This window comes from Ursus americanus, chromosome 34 (genome assembly GCF_024610735.1).
Source record: "Ursus americanus isolate L20-20 chromosome 34, mUrsAme1.1.p, whole genome shotgun sequence".
Taxonomy (NCBI): domain Eukaryota; kingdom Metazoa; phylum Chordata; class Mammalia; order Carnivora; family Ursidae; genus Ursus; species Ursus americanus.
In genome coordinates this window covers 8,475,986-8,502,182 of record NC_142160.1, presented here as the reverse complement: position 1 = coordinate 8,502,182, position 26,197 = coordinate 8,475,986, and the positions used below count along the sequence as shown (strand labels likewise).

Below are 26,197 nucleotides of genomic sequence, written 5' to 3'. Positions count from 1 at the left end.
TTTTTTCCTTCCTCCCCAATCTGATGGACGTTGGTGCTTTTGAAACAACAAAGCGACCGGGGTTAATATTTTATGGAGAGGTGTCATCGCTGTCTCCTGGTCATTAGGTAGACTGTATTCCTAAGTACGTGTCATGTTAGAGCATAAGGGAGGTATTAAGGATACACGTTTGTCTCCTGCATGGAGTGGTTATTTTTAACGTCTGTGCGTCATGAATAGCAGAGTTAAATTTTAAACTCCCGTTTCAAAGGACTTTTTTATTTACACCTGGTTGTGCCATGCTCGTAAGGAGCAGAATGCTTGTATGAACAGAAAGATTGTTGCTGGCGTGTGGAATAGCAGAGAATTTCTGTCTAACCATCTAAGACTCAGAGGGCCCTGAGAGCTGGACTAAAGCCATGCCCAATATTATGTGTGTGTATAGACACTCAGATGTGCACATTCAAATATTTCGGTAATATTGTCCATCCGTTATTTGGGGGGCCCACTGCCCCAGGCTTGTTTGCCAACACTAGACTTGGTAGGCATCCAGCCTACGTTGAGCACACTGGTGAAGTGTTAAGAGGTGTGGCAGGTTTGAATCCAAGTTGGTGCATTGTTATGCAAATCCAGACACACTTTCTCTTTTAGGGATCTAATTGCGCTTTTATTCTCCTGCACTTTTTTTTTTTTTTTTGTAAAGCTCCCTGAAGACTCATGTTTGCCACTGGGAACAAGGGATTTGGAGAAACCTGTTAGGTACCCAGGATATTTATTGCAGTGGACTAAGGAAAAAATCCAAACCTGGGGACCAGGGTCCATTTACCTGATTGGAGGCATTAAGCAGAGGTGCCTTGTGGGTAAAGAACACTGCGAAAATAAATTAGGAGTTTGGGGTATCAGAACCCTTGAAGAATGGCCAGAGGTAAGGGGGTGTCTCCTTCAATGCAGCCTTTCTCTTATGAGTGACAGCAGTGACATCCCAGCTGCAGGACTAGCGGCTCTGTGGCGTCTCAAGAAAATATTCACCGCAAGAGTGTGTTCAAAGCAGCTTTAGATCTTTTCTTTTGTTCGGTTTTAAAGTGGCTTCTGAGCATTTCCGTCAAGTTTCTTGAAAGGTGCTTTGACCAACACCTGAGGCTTGGGATTGACACATACACACAAAAAAGTGCCCCTGCTTGTATTTTATCGCTAATGCTTGAATTCTGTTTAAGATATTTCTGACAGTATAACTGGAAAGTAACACTCTGGCAAATAATTATTCAAAACTTTTTGTCTTTAAGATGAAGATATTTACAGGCCAGTATAAAAGCATATTCCTTTCTCTCTAGGAGACCATTGTGATGCCCCTTATATCACTATAATATTTTGACATTTCATTTTAAAGGCTTATTGTGTATTAGAGCAAGACCATAAAAGAGAAAACTTTCTTAAGCTATAAAAGTGGTGGTATCTTCAGTGTTTTCGTGGCTTTTTTCTTTTTCTTTTTCCCCTTTAGAAGTTTTCCTTTGTAAACAAGGCCTTTGTTTGTCAAACCCCCCTAGGTCAGCAGCTTTTTGATACTCCAGAGAAATAATAAATCACGATTTGTGACATCTTGACGTGCCGCCACGAGAACAACTGAATTATCACAAATATAACGCCAGGCAGTGTTTGCCAGCACTAACCTATCCAGGGAGTGTTGATAGGACCAGATTTCAACCAGCACAAGTTTTGATTCCCACTGTTTGTGGTCAAGATGATTTTAAGGGGAGCCACAGACAATTTGTTGCTTAACATGAGTGGACTTGGAGAACTCCCTGTAAGTGAGTCACTTTTCTCTTCTGCAGTATTTCTGGTGAACAGATGAGAACATTTCCCTAATGGGAAAGCCATATCTTGGAGCTGCTTCTGATTTTTCTCTTGTCACTTTTTTATGTGAAAGAATGATCTTCTGAATCACTCCTTGTCCTTAAATGTGTTCTGTAGATTGGTTTTGACCAACAGAGGATGCTGGATTTTCTGTCATCTCTGGAAGAGTTTGCATTATGGAACTTTACTCTCTAGCCATTTAAGCAAGTCTTGGGTCATTCCGTAAGTAGTTGGGAACAGAAGATACGAGTGGTGGTAAAGTTATTTGGTAGGATGTTTATTTTTTCTACATAGATGTTTATTTTTTCTACATAGAAAGTCATGACTTTGCATTTACCAGGGAATATAGAAGTCTAAAACTTAGTTCTGCCGGAATCGTTATGAAAGTCAGAATATTTATTTTGAGGTTATTTATCAGCAAGTTAAATGGGATCTTGCAACGTGTCTTTGGAAAACTTTACAACCTTATTACTGTTTATTATGACTGGTTTGTTTTTCATGTCAATATAGTCCTTTTCCTTGAAAGTGTTCAGGATACATTAGAGACTTTAATACAGGTTTTAAAGATACAGTGAAAGATGCTTGAATAATTACACCTTAGCAAAGCATATAATAAGGCTGATGAAATTCAGGAGCCCCCTAGCTGGGTTTTTAGGGTGTTGGATAGAAGCATCGTTTAATCTTAATTATGAGTGAATAACTCATTAATTCACTCATTTGGAATGATGGTTTAGATACGGAATACAGGATTTTGACTGAAGTACTGACATAAGTGGCGCCCTTCTGGACTTCTGGATTTATAACACGTTATTATGTAATTAAAGCTATGAATTGTGCTGGTTTCTTTGTTATGTAAGACTTTCAGAACATTCACACAGTTATAATCAGGCTATATGCCTGTATCATGTAAAACCTTTAAAAATCACAATATTCTATTGTATTTTTAGGCACGTAAGCATCAACTTAAGCATCAGTCTTACACCAAGACGTTATCTACAGCCGTGCAAGCACTAATGTTTTAGAAACTTTTTAGAAACTGACCTAATCTCAGTATGGGCTGACCCTTTTGTGAATTGTCGAGTGGAACCCCTAGGAATTGAAGTAAGTTGCAAGTTTAAAAAACATTAAATATAATTGTAACTCCCCCCTCCTCCCCCTTTTTTAAAAGCCGAATTCAGAATTTAGAAATTTAAATTACCTAAAAATAGAAAACACATATCTGACCAAAAAAGATCGGGATCTGTTGTTCTGTGGGTTAGCAGTAGTTCAAGGGGAATTCTCTATCAGTTTGTGTTTGTGTTTCTCTTGTTCAGGATGATTATATATTTCTTCACCTACTCGATGTGGCGTATTCCAGTTCTTACGATCCCACTGGAAGATACGTCATTGAACTTGGAAAGTGAATGTACACGAGAAATGGCCTCTCCCCTCTGCTCCCAGCGCTTTTGAAGTGGGCAGGTGTTTACCTTTGTCGTATCTTCACGTCCTCTCTGCTTTGCTGCTGTGTCGTATTTATCCATGTGCTAAAATGCTCTTAAGCAAAGCCCATGACTGTGTAAAAAATAATCTACAATTGCGAATTTGTGTTTTAAAGGATATACCTGAGCGTATGGCAAACCGCACAGGCCTCGTGATGTAGGGAGAGGTGGGGGTGAGCTGTCAGGGATCCATAGCGTAGCCTTGTGGCCAGAAGAGGGTGGGGTGGGGGAGGTGGGGTGCCGATCGTCAGAAGAAAATCCAGAGATCACACGGACCCGTCTGAAGAATCCACGAGAAGACATTTGACCTGATTGCTCAGGGAAGAGGTTCTAGTCGGGGGGAATTTGCAGAAGACAATGTCAGACGTGGTAGAAAGACTTGCTACCCAGGCTAGGGCATGACGGTTTTATCCGGTGCGTGTTGGACGCTCGTCTCAGAAGTTTTGAACGAGGCAATTCATGAGCAGAAATAGTTTCGATTCATCTGTGGATTCCAGTCCGGAGTGGGTAGTGAAGCCATTGAAAGGATCCTTGCAGTAATACACCTTTTTTACACCTTGGCTCACAGGGTGTCTTCAGATGTGATATTTTACTTGATTCATATCAGAATTGCTGTTGTAGCCGGCGACAATTTTGCCTAGTTTGCAGATGGAGAGCTCAAAACTTGAAGAGCTCAAATGAACTATGGTGGTGATTTTTTTAAAGGGCGTGTTAGCATGTAAATGGCCATTATCCATTTTAATTGCAGTGAACTTGAAGGGTTCCTGCTTGAATGTCTGTGGCTACTGTGAAAGCCTGGGCAGGTGGGGCATATCAAAACCCGGCCGTCATATACCTGGGGTTCCTTCAGCAAAGAAGGGTGGAGCTTTACGACGAAGTCATAGCACGCCATCTCAGCCAGAAGAGTTTTTAAAATATGTATTTCAGACTCATATTTATATGTTTAATGTGTAAATACAATTAGCAGACAGAGAAGGAAGTGGCTGTCATCGGTTCTTATCAGCATCCCAGATGAGATTGCCTTGCAAAGGGGCCTAAGAGAACCTAGGAAGGAGGGTTGTATGTGTGAACATACACAAGATAGTACACGTGGGGGGGGGGCTGAAAGTAGCTTTTGTTGGTGTGGTTGGCACGGTTTGCTTTTGGCCAACTGCCTAGGAGTTTAGATTCAACTAAATGTTGGAAGTGATGGTGACCCATGATAACCTTTGTAACTACCGTCGTCAGTCCTGCGTTAGAAGGATGCCCTGCCCTAGTGTTTTTCTGGTACTTCGGGTTTTCTCGTAGGCACCCTCCTCCAAAGGCCTTTTTCTTGGTGGAAACGTTGGCTGTCCTCATGGAGGAGGTCCTGGGATTGTATCACAGGTAGGCTCTTGTAAGAAGGCAGCCCACCGTCTCGCAGGGTGATAGTGTTAAGTGCCAGGTCCCCGAGTATCCCCTGGGGATTGCAGGGGGATGGGGTGGGCAGGAGTGAGCTGCTGCAATGTTTGTGTTCTCTTTTGTCCCACACAGAGCTGCCGCCAAGCCTTGGCCAGGTCTGACTCTGGGCAAGGACAGTCCCAGGGCAGGTTATTTAAAGGGAGGGCGGCAGCTAACATCATGATTTGTTTCCTTGGCCCTATGACGGAAAAGTTCGCAGAAGCCTGACAAACAGAGCACCATTTTTGAATCTGACCCCCTTTTAAAACCTACTTGACTTTGAATGGGAAACTGACAGGAAGCACTAGGAGGAAAACGTCTTCCAGGCTTTTCTAGAGTTTCGGGTCCAGTGACGTGTCACGTTGAACTTTAAGCCCAGCATGGTTTTTCCCCGTGGCACAAGTCGCAGTGCGCGCTGTTGAAGGTTGCAGTCCCAGATCGAGAAGGAGGAGGGCTTTTGGTCATGTTTCACCATCTATCCAGGCAACCTTGGTGTCTGAAAAAGAAACTTCTGGTAGATTTATTTCCTTTATCTTCCCTGCTGTTTTTGCCCACGCCCCACTCCCCCATTAAGCGTAGCCGTGCTTCTGTTCCCGTCGGAGAGATGTTGCTACTTCTTGTAGGGGAATTATCAATTCTTTTATACAGAGAGCTACACAGAAAGCGAGAAGCCTTTCAGGTCAGGAGATGTTCTGAATCAGCAAACAGACATAAAAAGAACCCTTATCTTAACTATCTCCTGAGCCTTGCAGCTCTCCTGCAACAGCCAGAAAACTTTAAAAACACGGAGCTATTCCTGGGGATGCGCGAGGGGCCCAATTTTTATTTCTAACATTCCGCCTTTGACCCGTACCCCGGTCTTCCTGTAAGCCCAGCCGTGATAAAATGTGCGGGAAGGCCAGGATTTGCCCACGCTTCCTCACCACGTTTGGTAAGGAGTTACTAAAGAGGTGCTGTCTTGTCCAGGTGGTTGTTTCCCCCCAAAACCCCTTCCGTGACTAGAAAACATAAGACGAAAACATGCATCTATTTATTTGTTTGGTTGCTTGGTTTTATTTACGTTTTCTTCTTGGAGGCCTAGCTGAAAGGCCAACTTCTCCAGGAAGCCTCCCCGCATTCCCTCTTCCTTCTTCCACTTTCAGGCTGCAAGTAGTCTCTCCTGCCCACCTTGCTGTAGCCCTTCTGGTCTTGCAGGAGTTTCCGTTTGTTCCCAACTCCCCCCACCCCCCCACCCCCGCTGCTATTTATGGAAGAGTCCCCTCTCCCTGTCAGACTTGCAGAGCCTTGGGGTGTGCCCTCGGGGCCTTTCTGTGCATCCTATCTGCCCTGTGCCCAGTGGAGATTCAGGACAGCTGGGAATAGATAAGTGAAACGGGCCCTCTGGACATTTGATTAGACTTCACGACCTTCATCCATGACATCGTGTCCACCTCCTACTCTCTCCAGGGCTTCTCTTCACTTCTCTGTCCCTTCACAGATTGATCTGGCATCACAGCCAAATCCTAAGCCTGGCAGAACCGCCCTCCCATTGTTTCCGCCTCGGCTTCTATGCCCTTCTCTTTGAGTTCCTGGTTCCTGCACGTGGTGGGTCTCCAGCCGGGGGCGGGTGGGGGGGGGGGGAACCCTCCCCCCAGTGGACGGCCTTGCCTGATGGGTGTAGTGGCTCAGCCCTGGGCTGGGACAAGAGATGCGGAGTTCCACTGACAGAAGGGACTTTGGGCCAGCTGCGTGGTCCCTTCCTGACTTCTGCCCTCACCTTTTACACGGGGATGGGACAAAATGTGTCCTCAGCTCAGGTCGCTCCGATGATGGTGAAGCCCATGTGGGTGTGTTTAAATACACCGCAAGGGTGGGGTCAGTGGTGTTCCAGCTGATGGCAGTAGGACAGGAAAAGGTGTATGTTTGATCCCGGTTGTCATGGTTAGACTGGCGACCCTTCGAATTCCAGGAAGTTGGACTCCCTATTTAATATGCTGATGGGTGTGCTGGGGCTCGTTCAGCTAAGGAGAGAAGGAAGGAGGGAAGGTGTCTGCGGTCGTTGCAGCTGTGGGAAGCTCCGAGGACTTTTATTTTTTAAAAACACACGCTCCCCAGTTGTAAAGGCAGGGTCAGGATGCAGAAGGAGACAGGGTGTACTGCTGAAAATGTCTTGGCCAAGAACACAGCGGCCAGCCCTCGGGGAATGCATTACGGGAGGACAGGGACTTGCAGTGCAGTGCATAGGGGGGTCATTGTGCTTTATGCCCCAGTCCCCCCACGCCAGACACGTTTCCTTCATTCTGTCAACCACGTAACTGTGGGACAGGCTGTGCTCTGCTGTGACAATGTACAACTCTCCCCGCCCTACCTCCCAACACAAAAGAAACACAGATTTTGAGTGTTACCTTGTGTAGGGACCTCCTGCTGGCACCCTGCTCTGGTGATCTGAGCCGTCCCCTCCCCGGTCCCTGCTGTGCCCACCACCATCACTGCCTGTTTGATTCCTAGGGACACCAGTGTGTTTGGTGTAGGAGAAGCTGAGCTGGCCAACACTGGACTTTCAGCCTCAAGCGCAGTAACTTAGTAATGCCCCGCGCCTCTGCCCGAGAGCTGCCCCGCTTTGTAATTTACATCCCGAGTTGCTCCCCGCTGCCGGAAAGTCTGGTTATGTGCGCGAGCTGTACGGCGAAGCTGCCAGCAAAAATGCAGAGGGAGGGCTAAGAGGCCAGGGCTGTGACCTGCTCTGTGAGAGTCACTCCTCTTCGGGGTACCCGGGTGCTGGTGGCACGGCGTGAATCCCGGGACAGCCCACATTCTGCCCCGTGAACGCCACCGCACGCAGGATTGGAGCCTGTTCTCGAGATGCTTTGAGTCCTGGGTGCACAGGTGGGGGAAGCCTTCAGATACTCTTTTCTCAAGCCCAGAAGAACGTAAAAGGCTCCACAGAGGAAAAGCACTCTGTCCCGGGACCCAGGGTTGGTGGTGGTCCCGGACGAGAAGATCTGGACACCCAGTCAGAACAGCCAGAGTGTCCCATTCCCAAGCTGGACGATCCTCCAGATTCCTGCCCTTTCCTCGCCCGGGCCAAGTCTCCTCATCTGCTCAGCGTGGCGGTTTCTCTGAGCGTCTCTCTTTCGTTAATGGTGCTGCTTTGTGGACTCACGCATCAGGCCCTTGCACTGATGCTTCAGTTCTTCCTCGGGAGTTTCCTCTACAACACGTTCCTGTGTTCACATCCCTGCAGTACCCAGTACTTTTCCATTCCCCCCCCCCCCGCATCTGTTTTCCCCTTTAAGAAGCTTTTTAGGAGTTGCCTTGAACGAAAAACGAGGAGCGTTTTTATGGGACAACATACACGGTAGTCACAGCCTTCTGCCAGATTCCCCGTGAAAGTGATCGCAGAGGCACGAGCGAGGATTCTGGGACAACGTACGTTAAAACAGAAAATGTGGCAAGTGGGGACTGCCAGGCTGGGTATTTGTATCTTCATTGTTCAGACTGGTGGTGGGTTACCGGAATAGCTATTGAAGCCCATTTCAAGGTAAACCATAACAGGAAGTAAGCAATTTCCTTTTATTCACTAAAAAATAAAGGGGTGTATTACTTTGCTGATATACATGAAAGAACATTAAAACTTGTAGTACCTCTGATTGACGTCAGCTTCCTAAATTTAAGACGCTGACTGAACGAGCCTGTATGTGAGGGGGTGGCATGCAAAAAAAAAAAAAAAAAGTTTAAAGAAAAAGTTACTTCCGCCTGCTTTGTTAATCACAAAGAATAAATAATAACATTTGGCTCTCTAGTGAATTCAAGGCTGTAATTCACCCTTGAAGCTGCCCTGGTGTTTCAGAAACCACTTCAGCTGGGTTCTCTGAGTCCCGTCTTGTATCAGCAAAACACTGTGTTATAATCATGCCACCGTAGCCTGTCATTGCTTCCCGTTTTAGCCCGAATTCATTTATCAGAATGGCCTAAATTCTTGCCTACCCTTCTTAGATTTCTTTATGTGAACATAGCTCAGGCACGGTTTACTCTCTAATTTTTTATTTATAAAATAACGGACGCTATTAATAGTTTGCCCTTGGAATCCGTGGGCAGTTCATTCAGATCTTTTTTGAGCCCTTACTACGCGCGGGCTGGAGGTGCTGGGGACACAGGGGAGTGAAGAAGAGTAAGACCCCTTCCCTCAAGGCCCTCACCTTCTGGAGACTCAGCAAGACGGGAGAGCAGGGGGCTGAGAACGGCACTAATGTGGGTCTTTATGTTTCCCCTCTAACCTCATTTCACGGTGGAAAGACCCCGGCTGTGAGTGGCTGGGCCCCTTTGGTTAATTCCCAGTCACTAAGTAGTGGGTAAGCAAATCACTGAGGGGGTCTCAGGCTCTGTTTTGTGAGGTTGACAGCAGAAAAGTTTTTGTGTGTCCGGATGCGTGTGGGCCCAGATAACATAAGGTCAGGTGTCGCGCTTGCTCTCGCTAGTGCTATTCACTTATCATTGATGGGAAACAGCTCATTTTGGCTCAGGTCCAAGATGCAGGCATACCCACCACCACCATGAGGCAGTTCCCCAGGGGAGGGGAGGCCAAGAAGTTTTGGAGTGTGGGTGATGGATTAGGGCTTTCCCGAAATTGGAGAGCTGGGGTTTTCTCACTTCGTCCGTGCTGGGCCCGATCCAGTGGTCACGGGTGTCTTGTCTGGGGGATCTTGGACCACAGAGAGGCCTCGGATGAATCCCTGGCCTCAGCTCTCCGAGTGGTCTTCAGTTCATGGGCCGGCAGGAGGCCCACCCTTGAAACCGGTTCTTCTGGGGCGCCTGGCTGGCTTAGTCAGTGCAGCGTCTGCCTTCGGCTCAGGTCGTGATCTCAGGGTCCTGGGACCCAGCCCTCTGTTGGGAATCCCTGCTCAGCAGGAGTCTGCTTCTCCCTCTCCTTCTGACCCTCCACCCGCTTGTGCTCTCTCTCTGTCTCAAATAAATAAAATCTTAAAAAATAAATAAATAAACCGTTCTCTTCTGATCACGTGCAGTACGGTGGAGATGGTGGGGAACATAGTGCTGCTTGCAGGCGGCGGTGGGGTGGGGGGAGGGGTGCTGCGCTGGGCCCGGAGCTGATACACCTGCCAGCACTGCATTTTGGTCTCAGCCAGTGGTTGTTCTGTGTGGGTATTTGGACCCCTATTTGTTTGAGTCCCACAGCCTCTGCCTTTCCCAAGATGGGTAATTCTCTTTCATTCTCAATTTCTGAAATTGTACTTCTTTCCCCCTTTTAACTGTCGGGAATTCTCTGTGAAGTTTCCAACGCTCATTTGCTTGGGAAAACGTGTCTTGGTTGGATACTTTTTCAGGGGTTTTGTGTTTTAATGGCTTTGGGGGGTTAATGACTTGTAAGGTGCCCAAGCCGGTAAGTAATGGAGAGCATCTGTTGACTTCGGTCATAAATTTCAAACTTGTTTAGAATTCTGCTTATGTGTTAAATTTGAGTTTCTCCAGTGGGTCTTTTTTTGTATCTTGGATGATTTATATCTTTCTGGGGAATCATTTAGAGTGTTTTTTTGTCTTTTAAACAAGTGGTTGTCATGAAGACTAGGGCAGATGGACATATGTCACACTCCCGCAAACATCTGGACGGGACAGGGCAGTTCTGTTTGATGTTTGTTGCAGAAATGGCACCATGAACGACTAACAACTATTTCATTCTGATCTTAACATCATGTTTAAGACATTCCTTTCTCTTTTCTTCCTTCCAACTCAGTATCCCTCTACCGACTGGCAGAGACAGGAGAGGTCGATGTCCACGCCCACAGACCCTGGCGCGATGCCCCATCCAGGGCCTTCGCCGGGGCCGGGACCCTCGCCTGGACCCATTCTTGGACCTAGTCCAGGACCCGGACCATCCCCGGGTTCTGTGCACAGTATGATGGGGCCGAGCCCTGGACCGCCCAGCGTCTCACACCCTATGCCGACAATGGGGTCTGCCGACTTCCCACAGGAAAGCACGCACCAAATGCATAAGGTAAGAGTTTATTTTCTCGTTCACTCTCGTCTTCTGAGTCATGGATGGCTACTGTCCCTGATAACCCCCCCTCTTTTTTTTTCCTACTCTTGTTAATAAGATAATTAAGCAAGGTCTTTGTCTTATCTTGTGTGTTATTAAAAACGTACGTCCTGAGGCTCTGTCGTTGTTACAGGTATTGTACAAGAATATCAGATCTTGGCTTTTCGAACAATACTGGACAGGACTTGCAGTTCTAACAATTAGGTTCTGTGATTTGTGGGTTGTGGGCTGTGGGCCTGGTGAGTAAGTGTATTCGCACATAAGTCTTGGTTTTTTTCCGACTGTATATGTAAAATAACACATCATCCATGAACGGACATATTGAAATTTATTTTTCCCTAAGAATGTTATTTATTTAAAAAAAAAATAGATCCCACAGAGTGGAAAGAAAACGAGTCATTTGTGAAGGCATTTTTTTAAAAGGCTTTATCGAAAGGAAATAGTTTCCAGGGACTCCCTAAAAATGCACTTTGCTATCTCCTCTGTCAAGTGGCTTTATTCTGACTTTGGAAGAGGGCTGGGATTTTGCAGAGCGCAGGGCCATTTGTCTGTTTCTGGACTAAGGTTATAATAATCTTCTATTTATGAGGCTTGGATTGTTGCTGTAGGAATGATCCTATCAGTACAACTTGGCGTTAGGCCTTTCCCAGGAGACGCAAGGAAGAGAGAACTGCCTCTTGAGAAAGCCAGCCAGGTCCTGTGACAGTTTGCTTTGAAAGGGAGTCAGTAGCCAGTGAAAATCAGCGAGGCCACACCACACGTGACCTGCGGGTGGTGCCTGATGAAACAAGTAGAGGTTTTCCATGGTTTTTGAATGACGTCACAGGTGGACGAGGTGGTGGGGCTGCCTCTTGGTACTAAGTAGGCGAACCGTGGAAGATCCTGGTTTTAAAACAGAACAATTACATCAAAAAAGAGCAAGTCTTTCCTCTAATTGTGAAGGACTGTAAGTCAGTTTTAAATAGGGCATCGGAGCCCAGAAGGGAAGACCCTTTTTCTTTAATTTTCTTTTCGTTCCTTCCCTTTCCTCCTCTCCTCTCCTCTCCTCTCCTCTCTCTCTCTCTCTCTCTCTTTTTTTTTTTTTTTTACAAATTTTGTTATTTGAAGATTTTTAAATCAGGAGGGTAATATATACGTATTTTGAAAAGTAAAACTGTACTGAGATAAAGAAAGAAACCGTTAACCCTGGCCTCACCCCAGGGAACAGCTTTGTGCTCACTTTTTATACCTGGCGTTTCTCCCTGTTCAGGGAGAAGTCCTGTGTAAGCTCAGGTAGGCATGTCATACGGGTCCGATGTTGTTTTGTTTTGTTTTGTTTTCCTTTTATCATAATACAATCATGTCATCACTGTTAATTACTCTTGGAACTTCCTCTTTACCTTTAGCAACATATGCTAGATACCCCCCATTGTATCCCCATGTTCTTGCTCTGCTTTTGGGGTTCTTTTTTTTTAAACACATTTTTAGCTTGTCAGGTATTTAGAGAAATAAAGCTGCTTGGCTTCCATATCATATTCTTGAGGAGACGTATTGAACATCTAGACATACTGAAGTCATTACATTGTCTTGTGTTCATATTAAATTAATTTGGGAGCTATTATAGGTCTGATCTGTCACTCGTGGGCCTTAGTCCAAGTGGGTTGAATAATTTCAGAACGGTTTCACGCTGTCTCACCTCCCAAATGAAAGATAAAATGTGAAGGGGAGATTTAGCTGACCTTTAGGATTATGTAGGCATTTGGAAGGTAAAAAGGTACGACTGAGGGTTGGGTCACGGGTATGTTTTTGCGCTGAGTTGTTTCTACAGGTGATTATCTCTTCTGATCCCTTCTATTTTGTGGCCTAGTGTCTTTGCCACATTTTCTCATATTCCACGCCCCCCCCCACACCGCTGATACTCTTTTTGTTTCGCTTTCTTTTGTTTTCCCGAGAGTTTGCATTTTTTGCTGTCCTGCTTTTCCTTAATCCCAGCCCCTCAGATGATTGCCCGCGTGGGGACGTGGTTAAGTGCCCAGAGTTCACACCTGCTGACCAGATGCCCTCACTCTCCCAGGGTCCTTTTACAGGCAGCTCAGTTCCTTGTCTTTCTTCTCCTCCTTCTCCCTCTGAGATTCAGCTTCTCGCTGTTCACCATCACTGGAAATAAATAAACAAGTGGCCTAAATACATCTGCTTGTGTTGCTTTGATTTCCTCCCTATTATTACTATTTAACAGACTCAGAGACACTCTTTATACCAAATTCTTCCCATTTTTCTTCTGAACATCCTCTTTATGGTAAATTTTTCCTCTTTTCAAGTGCGTGCTTTTGACTCTGCAGAAATTAACTTTCCTTTCTGTAAAACTGCAAACACTCATACTTTCTTGCCTGGAGTCATTTGGTTTCTATAAACTCCTGGAACTATTTCTTTCAGGCGGTTCTGAAAATTGCTCTTCCAGTTTGGGGAGGAATAGACTTTTCCTTTTTTTTTTTTTTTTTTCCAAACACATGCTTCGTTGCCCGATTCTGGATTGGATTAATGTCAACTCAGTGGCTCTTTATCGTGCGCCTGTTATGCACAAGGCCTCACATCCTGGTTCGAGTCCCTGTGATCTTGACTTTTTCCCCCCATCTCTGCCTTGAAAACTTTTTCAAGTCGTCTTCTCTCTGTGGTTCGGATTCACCCTCTGTACCTTCCTTCTCTGGCAGGACTCTGCTCCACCCCGGCTCTTCCTCTTTTCCCAACTGCCTGGAACTTTCTGGTTTCAACTTTGAAACTTTCCATATAGTTCTTTCCTCTCTGATGAAAAAAATGACCCCCCTCCCCCCAAAAAATACATCATCACAGACGTTTCAAATAGCCTTCCTTCAGACTTTGGACTAACTTCAGCCTGCAGCAGGTTTCAGAACTTACTTAAGAGGGTAGGGAAGAATTACTGACATTTGGGAGCAGGACTTCATTTTTATTTGTAGGCGATTGACATTACACACACACACACACACACAATCCAGCTGTTTAAAGCCTTAACTTTCGACTTATGGATAGTTTTGCTGACCCTGTTGGTGTAGTCTTAGTTTTTGGTCCCTACCTATAAAGTATATGTAATACATGACAATACAGGTAGTCTAGGTATAAAAATATATGTCTGTCGTATGAGCAATAGATGATTACGCCACCGTTTTGAAGACTTTAAAAGTGAGGGATCTTAAGGTCCAGATGGAAATTTTGTACCTTCAAGAGGCATCTAACCAATGTCATTTCAATGTTTCAGCCCATCGATGGTCTGCATGACAAGGGGATTGTAGAAGACATGCACTGTGGATCCATGAAGGGCTCCGGCATGCGGCCCCCTCACCCGGGGATGGGTCCTCCCCAGAGTCCGATGGATCAACACAGCCAAGGTTTGTGTCCGCTGCACACCTGGTCTTGGCTCCGTTCCATAGGCTTTGATCTTTCGTATCGGTTACTTTACTTGTGACTTCCAAAGAACGTGTCTAAGGAAGGTTGAATGCTATAGGCCGCTTCTCCCTTTACCTGTACCAACACGACTATGATTTTTGCCTGGGCAGTTTTATTTCCAAGATACTAGTAAATTCTACTAGCCACCCCGCATGCAAGCAATCTGCGAAGTGGCTTTGTGTACTCGAGGCAGATTCCTCATTATGATCTTCCAAGGTAAATTAGGTCAGCCCCGTTTTCTAGATGGGGAAGCGAAAGCTCAGAGAATTTGCTCTGTTTTCCTAAGTGAACACATCTAGGAAGCGACAGAGCCAGAAGGAGAATCCAGCTCTGCCTCCAAGTGACAGCAGAGATGTGAAGGTAAGATGAGCCCCCTGTGTCCCTTGAATTGCATGCTCATACATTGTACGGTGGGTTTTCCTGCCGGTGGAATTACCTGTCATTGCTGGTGGGGGGGCTGTATTCGTCTCCTAGGGCTGCTGTAACAGATTCCCGCAAACCAGGTGGCAGGAAACAACAGAAATTCATTCTCTCCCAGTTCTGGCGGCTGGAAGCCTGAAATCAAGGTATCAGTAGGGCTGTGCTCTCTCTGAAGGCTTTTGGGAAGAATCTTTTGTTTTGCTTCTCCTTAGATTCTGGTGGTTGAGAGCAATCCTTGGCATTCCTTGGCTTGTAGAGCTCTCATTCCAATCTGTCTCGGTCTCCATGTGGCGTTTTCCTGAGTGTCTACGCCTGTGTCCGATTTCCCTCTTCTTATAAGGACACTAGTCATTGCTTTAGGGTCTCCCCTAATCCAGTACGGTCTCATCTTAACTTGATGACATCTGCAAAGATCCTGTATCCAAATAAGGTCACCTGCACAGATAAGAGGGGTTGGGGCTTTGGCATCTCTCTGTAGAGGGCACAGTTCAGCCCCAGTAATGGCCAGTCAGTATATGGTCTGTTTCTCTTCTGCCTGATGCCTTCCTCCCTCACTGTTGAAGGCATAGTGAACATGCCTTAGAGTCTTTGAGTGCAGTGTAAGCCGTGTTCAGAATCATTGTGCGGTCATTTCAGCGTGCAAGGGCATGCAGTTAACCCTGCTGGTCTTCTCATTCAAAGTTTGTGCTTTCTGTGCTGCCGGATGCACGTCTTCGTAGTGTAATAAATGTGGGGGTTTTCTTCTCTATTCATGGTCAGCCATCCATTCATTCGAGGGGAGATTTTTTGGCTGAGGATTTAGAGAAATGTATTCACAATTAAATGTGTGTGTGTGTGTGTGTGTACACACACACACACACACACACACACAAATCATGGAGGCACAGGAATGTATCTTCTTTCATAGTCAAGCGGGTTTTGAATATCCCAGCCTCTGATCAGAATTTTGATGGCAGACAGGTACAAGTGTTACAGAGGATGACTCAAATGTTGACCACGTCAGCCAAGCAGCCTGGTTTCATTGGGATATTTTTTTTGCAGTATAGGAAGAAACTATTTGACCCATTCAGTGTTAAGAATGGATTTAGACCACACTCCCAGGTTTAACATTTAATTCTGAGGAGCCAGGTGTGTTCCCAGAGCTAATGTCGTACCTACTTGTACTACCTGGGAGGCGTAGACGAGTGATGGTCGGTGATTCGCAAAGCCAAGTGCCCGCTCTGTCTGCTCCTGGCTTTGCAGTACCTCTAGGGGTAGGGCCCACGGAAAACGGCAACACAAAACCCTTTAAATGCACGAATTTTAGGTGAGTGCTTTTACTTTTATGGATCTTAAAATTTCTCTCACTGCTTGGTTCCTTTTATTCTTCTTGGAATCTCCAACACTTGGTACAGCGTCTAGCATATAACCGGATAGGTACCTCGTTCATTTTGTTCAGTTAGGTAGAGAAGCGAACTGATGCGTTCACCGGTCCACAATTTTAAATAGATACTAATTTTTCTATAATTTCGGCAAGTTATAATTACTTAGAAATGTAAGGGTCTGCTCTAAATGGAATCCGAATTAGCATGTAATATTTTTCTGCAAACTAGTAAAGTGCATTGTAGGCTGGGGAATGAGTTATTTAAAAGCATATTTTTGAATTAAGTAGTATTGGTATAATAGAGTCTTATTCTATATAATGCTCTAAAAAGAGCTGAGACCCTGTAATAGCATGTGTCTTTAAAGACCCCCTTGTAAAAAGCCATTTATAAACACACAGGTATAGAGAGGTGCGCGGTATTGATCGGAAACCTGCCAGGTTTCACTTCCTAGCAACATACCAGGTTATTTTGGGGTATTGGTTGAGAAGCAAAACCATTTCCTTCAATAAATACTGAATCATGTACCTGATGGTCCCAATGATAACATTGTTTATTTTTGGTCCATTGGATAGGAAAAGCCTTCAAAGGCAAGTATATAATATTTAACGTGTGTGTGTGAGAGAGAGAAGAGAAAATTCATACGAAATTGGCGCTTATAAGTTCAAGATTATTAAAAGGAGAGACATGACCGCTTCTCTCGAGGCAAGGTGCAACCAGGGAGATAATGGCCCTCGAAGACTAGGGAAGGGAAACTGCCAGTCTTTTGGGGCCACTTTTGAATGAGCACATGGAGCCAGCGTTCAGAAGGAGCTGATTCTGTATCGACCTTGGCATCCTGCAGACAAACGTATATTCGCACTCAGTCAATTTCTTCGCCCCGTTTTCTTAACTAGAGATAATTACTAAAATACGTTATGTTGTCTCATCATTTAGATTCTGTTTTTTCCTGAAGTTTTATGGAATGCTAGTCATGTAGGGGGAAAAAAAAATCTCTCTTTGGCTGAAACACTGTCACATTTTTAATGTCATACTGTGATAGAATGATTCTATTAACATCTCCTATATTTTCTAGGAAAAAAAAAAATCTCCCATCTCCAGTTTCTTCTTGTCACATCTGAGGTAAAATTTTGTTGCGTGGATTAATTCCAGAAAATGATTTTTATTCCACTCTCAGCTTCTTCCTTAGCGAATTTGAGGTAAACTGAATCATTGTGCCTGATATAACTCTCACCTTCCTAGCTTCCTTTTCCCGTACTTCATAGTTTAACAGAGCGATTTAGTCAACAGTTGGGTTTAGACTGGATTGTCTGATGTTTTGGTCCATTGTGTTGGCCGTCCTGTGATTTTTCTTGGGTGAGCCATAATTGATGACTTTGGAAACAGGGGAGACCAGAAGGCGGGAGACATACGGCCCATTTCAATGCCTGGTATTATCCCTTCTACTATGAAAATCCCAGTAGGAGGGTTTTGGTAGCAAGTTTCTCCCCCTGTGGTAGATACAGGGTTGGCCAAACAGGTATCAGGAAGGTGCTTTCAATAATGAACAAACTATACCCTTATGCACCAGCATTACAATTAAGGGGGGAACGTAAGCCTCATTAAGAAAGAAGCATGTTAGTGACAAAGTTCTGTGCATGTTGGGAATCCCCTGTAAACGTTTCCTGTCATAAGTAACAACATACCAGGCTTTACATTTCTGCTGGTCTTGCAGGCTACTTTGGGGGCATTTTCTTGGCTGACTTACATGACTGACGAGACCCCTGATGGCTGAGCAGTTTTGCAGTCCATTATGAAGTAGGGATTTGGGGAATGAGAGCTGGTACATCTTCTAGTTCTCATCAGGGTAGTTGCTCTGAATGGAGCTCTGTGTCTCACCAGCTGATAGGACGGAACCTACCCTCCTCTTAAAGCATCTGAATAAATTTCCCTTTCCAAACAGCGATTTGAGATAAAAGCAATTAAGGCCTTTCTTTGCTCTAGTCTCTCAAATGGTGATGCTGAGTCCCCAGTCAGTGTCGGTCTGATGCTCTTGGGCCTCTGTGATCCCACGTGGAATCCCAGAGCTCTTCCAGCTCAAACCCCACTCGGGTTCCAACACCCAGCAGATGTCTAATAAACACCTGTGTGATGACCTTTATGATAATTGTGACTCGAATACATTTATTAAAGGGCAAAGACCCTGAATCTGATATTTTATATTGTGCCTTAGGACACCTGTGACTTGATTAATCGGCACTTAGTTTGAATTCAGGGCAACCTTTAGGATTGCAGGAGGCTACTCTGTTCCCTCCTCACCTTGGCTCTCCCTGCAGCAATGCTCAGTCGTACATTTTTCTAGGAATTCCTTGGCCCCGATCTACAGTTCATCTCCTGAAATGAGTTCCTTGAATTACTTCATGCCTTTTTTTTTTTTTTTTTACTTTTCTTCCCCAAGAAACATATTCTTAAATTTCCCACGTAGATCTCTTAAAACCCAAATTACTCTCATGTTTATGTGATATTGTAAATGGTTCTAGAAGATTTTTGAGACTTTCAAGTCTCTAACTTATTTGTATAAAACCAAATTAATATTAGAGCCTGGAATGAATATATACACATTGGAGTCAGATGGACTTTGGTTTGAATCTTGGAGCTGCCAAGATCTAATTGTGCGACGCTCTGAGCCTTGGTTTCCTTATTTAAAGAAAAAAAAAAAATGGAGGTGACAACATTTAACTTCTGGGCTGTTGTGAGGATTGAAGAAATAATTTGTACTCCATTCATATCCCTTTAATTGTCCTTACTCTGTCTGTGCTCCCACCCACCTGATGTCCACTGGCCAGCCCGCCGTCTTGGACTTCAGCCCCTCTTTCTCACACCTGGAAAATTCCCTGGGGACTAATGCTCCCCAGAACCATAATGAGTGACCTAAGCAGTGACTCATGATCCTGAGTGTAAATACCCCAACTTCTTCCCCACCCCCACCCCATTCCCCGGGATAATTTGGAGGTGAGTCATTGACCTCATACCCCAGAGGTTCTGCCTGAAATTAGTCCTCAGGTACCCACCAGAGCAGCTGCTGTCTCTTTCTTATATCACCTTTCTATACCCCCCTACCAGTGTGCCCACACCTTCCAAATAAGTCCCCTGCACTCAATCCTTCCATCAGGCTCTGTTTCAAGGGAGAACTCAACTGAGTGCCTGGGGTAGTGCTTATAACAGTGGAGGCCCTCAATAATTGTGCATAATAATAAACCAAATAATGATTTGCTGTCCCCAGGAGAGACTCTTCATTCCGCATTGCGAGATAGTGCACACTTTCCAGGTTTTGTTTTGGAGGTTGGAGCTACTTTTAACATATAACACCATTCCCTGCCGTCTTTGCTTTACGTGTACAACAGCCACTAGCAGTGTACCTTCTAGGACACACGTGGCTATTGATTATTTCACTTGAAATGTGGTTTGTCCTAATTGAGATGTGTTGTCACTTAGCATGAAAAAAAAAAAGAATGTAAAATATGTCTTTAATAATTTTTATATTATGAAATGATACTTGGGGTATGTTGATTTCAGTGAGACATCTTATCAAAATTGGCTGTCTTTTGCTTTTTAATGTGTCTACTAGAAAATTTTCATTGTATATCTTTGGTACAGAGCAATTTGATAATTACACATAGTTCTATCATTATTACGTGATGTATACTTGAAATTTCTAGCAGGCAGTGCCGTTGCAGAAAAATCATCCAAATGGCCAGGAACGCCGGGCTTTCAGGGTCACTGGGGGCAGCGTGTGATCTCCTTTCCTGTTTTATTCTAGGTTACATGTCGCCACACCCGTCTCCGTTGGGAGCCCCAGAGCACGTCTCCAGCCCGATGTCGGGAGGCGGCCCGACCCCACCCCAGATGCCGCCGAGCCAGCCGGGGCCCCTCATCTCGGGCGATCCGCAGGCGATGAGCCAGCCCAGCAGAGGTCCCTCGCCTTTCAGCCCTGTCCAGCTGCATCAGCTGCGAGCGCAGATTTTAGCTTACAAAATGCTGGCCCGGGGCCAGCCCCTCCCCGAAACGCTGCAGCTTGCAGTCCAGGGGAAAAGGACGTTGCCCGGCATGCAGCAGCCCCAGCACCAGCCCCCGCAGCCCCAGCCCCAGGCGCAGCAGCCGCAGCAGCAGGCCCTAGTTAACTACAACCGACCATCTGGTAGGTTCCTGTGTTACCCAGTGAATAATGCGATGGTCCAACTCGGCTAAGAAGGACTGCCGAGGGCGCAGAAGCGCTGGGCTGACTTAGGCTTTGTTGTACCTCGGTGGCTCCCTTGTCTTGCTTCACTCAGCTGGCCAGGATCCCTGGGCCCCTGCACCGTAGGGTGCTGGGAAGGAGGCAGTGTCCCCCGTGACTCTGCATTCTCTTTCAAGAGGCTCAAGGCTTGTCGGGAGCCCGGCCGCATGCCCCAGCTTAAACACCCCCCCCCCCCCCCCCCCGTGCGTTCCTGCAGCCAGAAGGCGCCCCTAGCCTCAGCTCTCCTCGAGCCACCTTATGTGTGTTGATTTCTTTCTTTCTACCCCTTTGTGTGGTGAAAAGCATTGAGGGAGACCTCCCAAGAAAAGCATATTGCAGTAAAATCATTATCAAGTAGGAAATCAGAAACAAAGGGAAGGAGAAATCGGGGTCAGGGAGGTCAGGAGCGTGGAGGCCCCCCGCAGCTCACGGTTGCTGCCTCGGAGCTGTGAGAGGACTCCAGCTTCCTGGCAGGCAGGAAGGGAGACAGGGTCTGGGACCAGATCCTCGCCGTTCGGAAGCCAGTGGCTCACCAGTGTCTCAGAGGAACCCAGAGCCTTTTCTAGCATGAAACTAAAAAGGAGATTTTCCAGGTGGGATTTTTTTTTTCATTATTGGTATTATTATTATTCCTGTAAGAGACACTGCAAGATAGAGGCATCCGTAAGATTTGTTCAGAACAAACAGTAACAGAATGCACACGGCCTATTTCTTACATAGACCTGGCAACACATCTGAAACCGTGATAGTATGTAACAGGTGGAGATGACCCTTGTGTGGCCCTCTGTTGCTCTGGCTCGATCCCACCGCCAGAATTCGGAGGTGCAGGGGGCTATGTGGTGAGCTTCCCCGAACATTGTTTTCCCTGGCAAGGTTTTTGTTAACCACCAGATAAGCAAAGAGTTGATGGTTCTGTTCTAACTAGAGTTTTGAATTCCGGGCTCTTCCTTGACGTTGACACATTTCCTGGGTGTGCTTCCCTCTCCCTGGGGCAAGCCACGGCATGCCAATCGCTGCGAGCGGTTTTTTTGGACATCGGTACTTTTCCTAAGTTGGCGGACTTAGGCAGTGGGGAGGAGTTCAGATGATGATTCTTATTTTTTAATTATCATGTGCCTTCTGAGTTTGTCCGTGTTTCTTTTCTGGTGGGGGAAGCTCCAAGAGTTGCCCTACCCGAAGGATTAACTCACCTCGTTAATTGTGGATGTAGCCTTAGGATTGGGCTTTTAAACAGCAAGAAAGGATCGTGTCAGCTGCAGATCTTTGTGGAGTAACCGTGGCACGTTGGTACGTGGAGGATCGAGTGGGACTGAACGTCAGGGACCGGAAAGGTTATAGAGGAAAACCCCGCAGAAAACGGTAGTTTGGACCCTCGATGTGGTTGGGGGTTTAAAACGGCGTAACTCCAGCTCTTGGGAAGGCAGCCAGACGAAAGAAAAAAAATCCGTGCATGTCTCTGGGTATGTGGCCTGTACTTATTAAACACCTGGCCTGCCTCGTGCATCGTGCTCAGCCTGAGTACTCTGCATGGGGGACTCTTCTAGAATATGGAGAGTCGGGACTCCCGTGCTAGCAGTCTGACCCGGGAGCCCATGTTATTGGCAGCTGCCCCGTGCTGGCTCCTTCGTAACAAAGGGGCTCATGACAAGGGAAGGAACCTGTCATCAACTGTGTACCAAAGGCAACCGTTTTCCTCCCGTGTGTGCCGAAAGGGAAAAGTACCTCCGCTCCTTACCTAGAGCCTTTTACTTGTTCTCTAGACTCCATGTCAGTGAACTTAGTACTCTTGACATCCCACATCGAAGTAGTTTTCAGCAGGGGCTGAATGGCAACCAGAGAGGTGGTATTTGGAGGACCAGGGAGCAAAACCTGTACCTCCCAGGAGCTAGTGATGTGGGACCGTGTCATGTAGGCGTCCTTCACTGAACCTGGAAGCATGTCCTGGGGCGTCATCACAGACCTCCATGAGCATTGCTAACCTTTGTTGTTCTTTTAAGATTTTGTTTAAGAGAGAGAGAGAGAGCACAAACAGGGTAAAGGGCGGAGGGAGAAGCAGACTCTCTCCACGGAGCAGAGAGCCCGATACAGGACTCGGTCCCAGGCCCCTGGGATCATAACCTGAGCCGAAGGCAGATGCTTAATCGACTGAGTCCCCCGGGCGCCCCAAATATTGGCTCTTTTTAAAATGATCTGCGCCCAGCAGGAAAAGATCCCAAAGTATCTTTTAAGAAGGCAGGAAGCTAGATGATTCATTTCAGAAAACTTTTCACCCAAAGTTTGAATAAGGAGACTGACATGAAGTAGTAAAACTTAGGGGACCAGGTTTCGGTTGTCTGGACGCTTGTACCTAACAGCCACTTCACGTCCCAGTAAACACAATCCCGAGTGCGTTTTCTGGACCATTTCCAGAGGAGGGGGCTCCATGATGTGACCCACCTCTGACGCTTCATCTTCCCTCACCAGGCCTCTGTCGTCAGGAGGAATCTGTTCTGTTACTCAGCGCTCTGTCTCTTGTATTTCGATAGTCAGGCTTCATTAGAAATGGAAATATTGGGGCAGATAGTGTTTTATACCAGAGTGGGCAAGGAGGCCATGGAGAAAGTTAGAAGAAGCTCCCTCCTGCCAACTGAGCAGACCCATTCCTGCCGCTGGGAAGGAGGTTGCACCCCAAAGTGTTGCAGAACTTGTCCCCAAACCTCAGCTTTCAGAGGGAGTTGGCAACCTTACTTGACAAAGACTTTTTGGGGGGATTGGCATTTAGGACAAGTCAAAATGAGGCAGAGAAAAAAATTTTTTTAGAGTGAATATATTTTTTTAATTGTTATTACTTAACTCCATCCCTCCTTAATAAAAAAAAAAAGTATTATTGTGTATAAATACCTCTACTAATATTTGAGGAAAAAATAAGTTTAAGTATATCCACTTATCTGGAGCTAACTCCCGATTCCGTGTGTCTTTGTCTGGCTCTGTCGTGTTATCCATGTTCAAGAGCATGTCTTTGGCTGGGGCGGTCTGCTTCAAATCTAAGCTCCAGAGATGTGACTCACCCTAAGTGACACACATCGTCAGAGGCACCGCTGGACAGCTATGGGTTGACTGCAGGAGCTGCACACTGAACAGATAGTTCTTCAGTCCTTACCTGCTGTGGGCTCCATGCCAGTCTAACCCAATATCTTCTTTTCCACTTCGATTCATTTTTTTCTTTTATAGAGACTAAAGCGAAATTAAAAATAGGAACTCTAAAAGTTTAGTTTTTTGGGGATTTCTTTTTGTTGCTTTTTGTTTGTTTTGGGGGGTTGCTGTGGGGTGGGGTGGACCTTGTGGTAGAAAGTAAAAGTTTCATTGCTAATTTTTTTCAGAGCTTGTCTCTCTCCTGCTCCCCCCCCCCCCGCTCTTTTTAGGTCTCTAAAATATCTAGGTATGTTCAATTTAAATACACTTCATTACATTTATTTTTTTCAACCCATGGAAACCACTTAAATCCTTATTTAAGGCACAGAATATTGAATAGGGATTCTAGTGTGCTGGGAAGACAATGTGAGCTCTGAATGCACAGAAATTCTGTACATGCGAGACGCGGGGTATTTTAATACGTTCATTTCCCCGTTTCTTAAAATCAGGCAGAGGGATGCACCCAAGACAGACCCCCGTCCTCACCTTAGCCACACTGGGTCGCGCTCAGGGGTATCAGGGCTTGCCTCTGCCTTGATTTCCAAGGTGAGGACTGAGGGGAAAACAGCCACATGTGAACCCTCTGATAATTAAGCCTAAATTGTTTATGTTGCAGGGGGGAGGGGGTGGTAGGAGACAAGCTAAGGAAGGTAATTTGTCTTACGTTTGGAGATAGCAGGAAGCGGTCTGGTCTTATCGTCAGCAGACCACGAGTGTCTGTAGCAGAGATGAGTTCTGTCGCTAGAGAGCCAGTCCAGCCAGGCACCGTCCCTCTGTAAGCCGCCTGAGGGGCCAGCAAGAAACCTGAGAACAGCGGTTGCGTTCTGGGCACGTCCAGTTGCGGCAAGCCGCACGCGCTTCCCTAGGCTCTGTAAGTAGGAGTTTTTATGTAATGTGTTGGGAGGCAGGGAAAAAATAGCCCCACGCAGCAAATGAACTCGCGGTGTTGAGTTGGGAAAGGAATTTGCTTGTAAGTGGTTCTGATAGCAGCTTGGCAGAAAGCACGTGGCAAGCCGACTTATCCGAGTATTCGTGCTGAGTCGTTGTGAGCCGGCGAAACATTTTGGAGTTCGCTGTAGGAGAGTGGACTCCCAATTTCCAGCTAACACAGTACCAAGCTTCCTAAAAAGCCTGTCTTTCGCCACGGGGGTTTTTCTATAAAGCTAAGTAACGAAATTAGCCTTCTGAGCCTCTGTGGCCTTGCTAGGATTAAAAAGGCCGTGAGTGGAGGGTGTGGAGCACGTGGCTACATGATCTCACTGAATCCTCACTCCCGCCTGAGGAGGTTATGTTATCATCCCCATTCTGCAGATGAGAAAACTGAGCCATGCGGGGTTAGGTGACGAGCTCAGGCTCACGCAACCAGCAGGCGGAAGAGTGCGGGTGACCCCCATCCGTTCTTTTAGAAAGAGGCGGGGTGCTTTCATGGTGCCTGTTTTCCTTCACAGCAAGTGGTAGGACTGTTTGAATTGGAGATTTGAATATGGAAGTTCATGTTTGGGTCTCTCTGTCTCTGCTTCTCCATTTTAAGGGTCAATCAGCTGGATGAGAATGTCTTTGTCTTTAAGGGATTCAAGAAGTCTAGCCATGTGCGTGTGCTTTAGATCTGGTCTTGAGTCAAAAGCTAAAAATGACTAGAAGTGGAACCAGGGATATCAGACATGCTCTGGGTACCTTCCTTTGATGAAATGTGGCTTTAAAATTAGTGACTTGACTATACCTCAAGGAGTCATCAGAGGCTTCTGCATAGGTATTTACAGGAGGGAAGGCTAAAGAAGAAAGTTCCGGAAACAGGTGGAACGTGTCACACCGAGTGCCCTGTTCTGGTTTTTGTTGATGAATTATTTAAACTTTGAAAGGAGGAAAAACACTTGCAGAACTGAATACAGAGTGATTATTAATGATATTACCGTATCAGTAAGACCCGAATTTTCTCTTTGTTAAGAATGGTGGTGTTTTTAGGGGGCTTCAGTGTAGTAAGTTTATTATTTAGTATGCTTATGCCGAGTCTTGAAATACATTTAATTCTACCAGTTTCTTGGGTTTATTAAGGAAATTTCTAGAATGATAGAGAATCAACCTGTTAGAAATCTCTGTCTCCTCTCCTTTGGAGGAGACACCTAAAACAATCCAGATGAAAAAAATCTACCCTGTTTTAAAGACCTCTAGGGAGACCATATTCTAAAACGTCCCTCCATAACTCATTCCAGTGCTTAACAACCCTGAAATGTAATGTTTAGAAACTGGTTTCTTATATATGGATGAAAGAAACTTCTAAATATAAAATATTATGAAACACGATGCATTATGTAAAAGACTTTCCATTCAGAAAAAAAAAATCAGAAAGTACTTAGCTGAAAAGAATCTCTTTATTATGATAGTACATCTACAATGCCTAAAATAGAAAATTTTTAAAAATGCATTTTTCCCTCAAGAGTTTTTCATCCCCCACTGGACCCAGGGCTGCAGTCATCTCAGGGTTATGTAGCTGCGTGCGTTTCAGAAAGTTTACCTAATTTCCCAAGGAAGGTGAAAAAAGCACAACAGTAACAGCATACACACACACACATACACACACACGCACGGGCACACACACATACACGTGCATGCACGGGCACACATACAAATGCACGGGCACACACACACACACACACACACACACACACGTACAGCTTCCTAAGCACTTTGTTCCAATTCCTTACATTCCTCCTGTCAAAATGTTTGCTTATCCTCTCCTTGCATTGTCATTTAAGCCCATTTCTAAATGGTGTTTGCTGGAAATTGAATAAATGTG

The 26,197-nt window shown here is 45.7% G+C and overlaps 1 protein-coding gene across 9 annotated transcripts in view; it reads left to right on the top strand.

The window, feature by feature from the left end:
• The window catches only part of SMARCA2 (SWI/SNF related BAF chromatin remodeling complex subunit ATPase 2), a 170,231-nt gene that overhangs the window by 3,067 nt on the left and 140,967 nt on the right, over positions 1–26,197 (top strand). For 7 of the 9 annotated variants that reach the window (XM_045772431.2, XM_045772420.2, XM_045772427.2 and 4 more), the window contains 3 exons: positions 10,456–10,716; positions 14,009–14,138; positions 19,777–20,154. In XM_045772431.2, the coding sequence (XP_045628387.2) occupies positions 10,492–10,716; positions 14,009–14,138; positions 19,777–20,154 (733 nt within the window). In that variant the 5' untranslated portion in view covers positions 10,456–10,491. Of the gene's footprint in view, positions 1–1,895; positions 2,053–2,705; positions 2,932–3,143; positions 3,289–10,455; positions 10,717–14,008; positions 14,139–19,776; positions 20,155–26,197 lie in introns of those variants that run through there. The other 2 variants (XM_045772426.2, XM_045772422.2) reach the window with 2 other exon arrangements.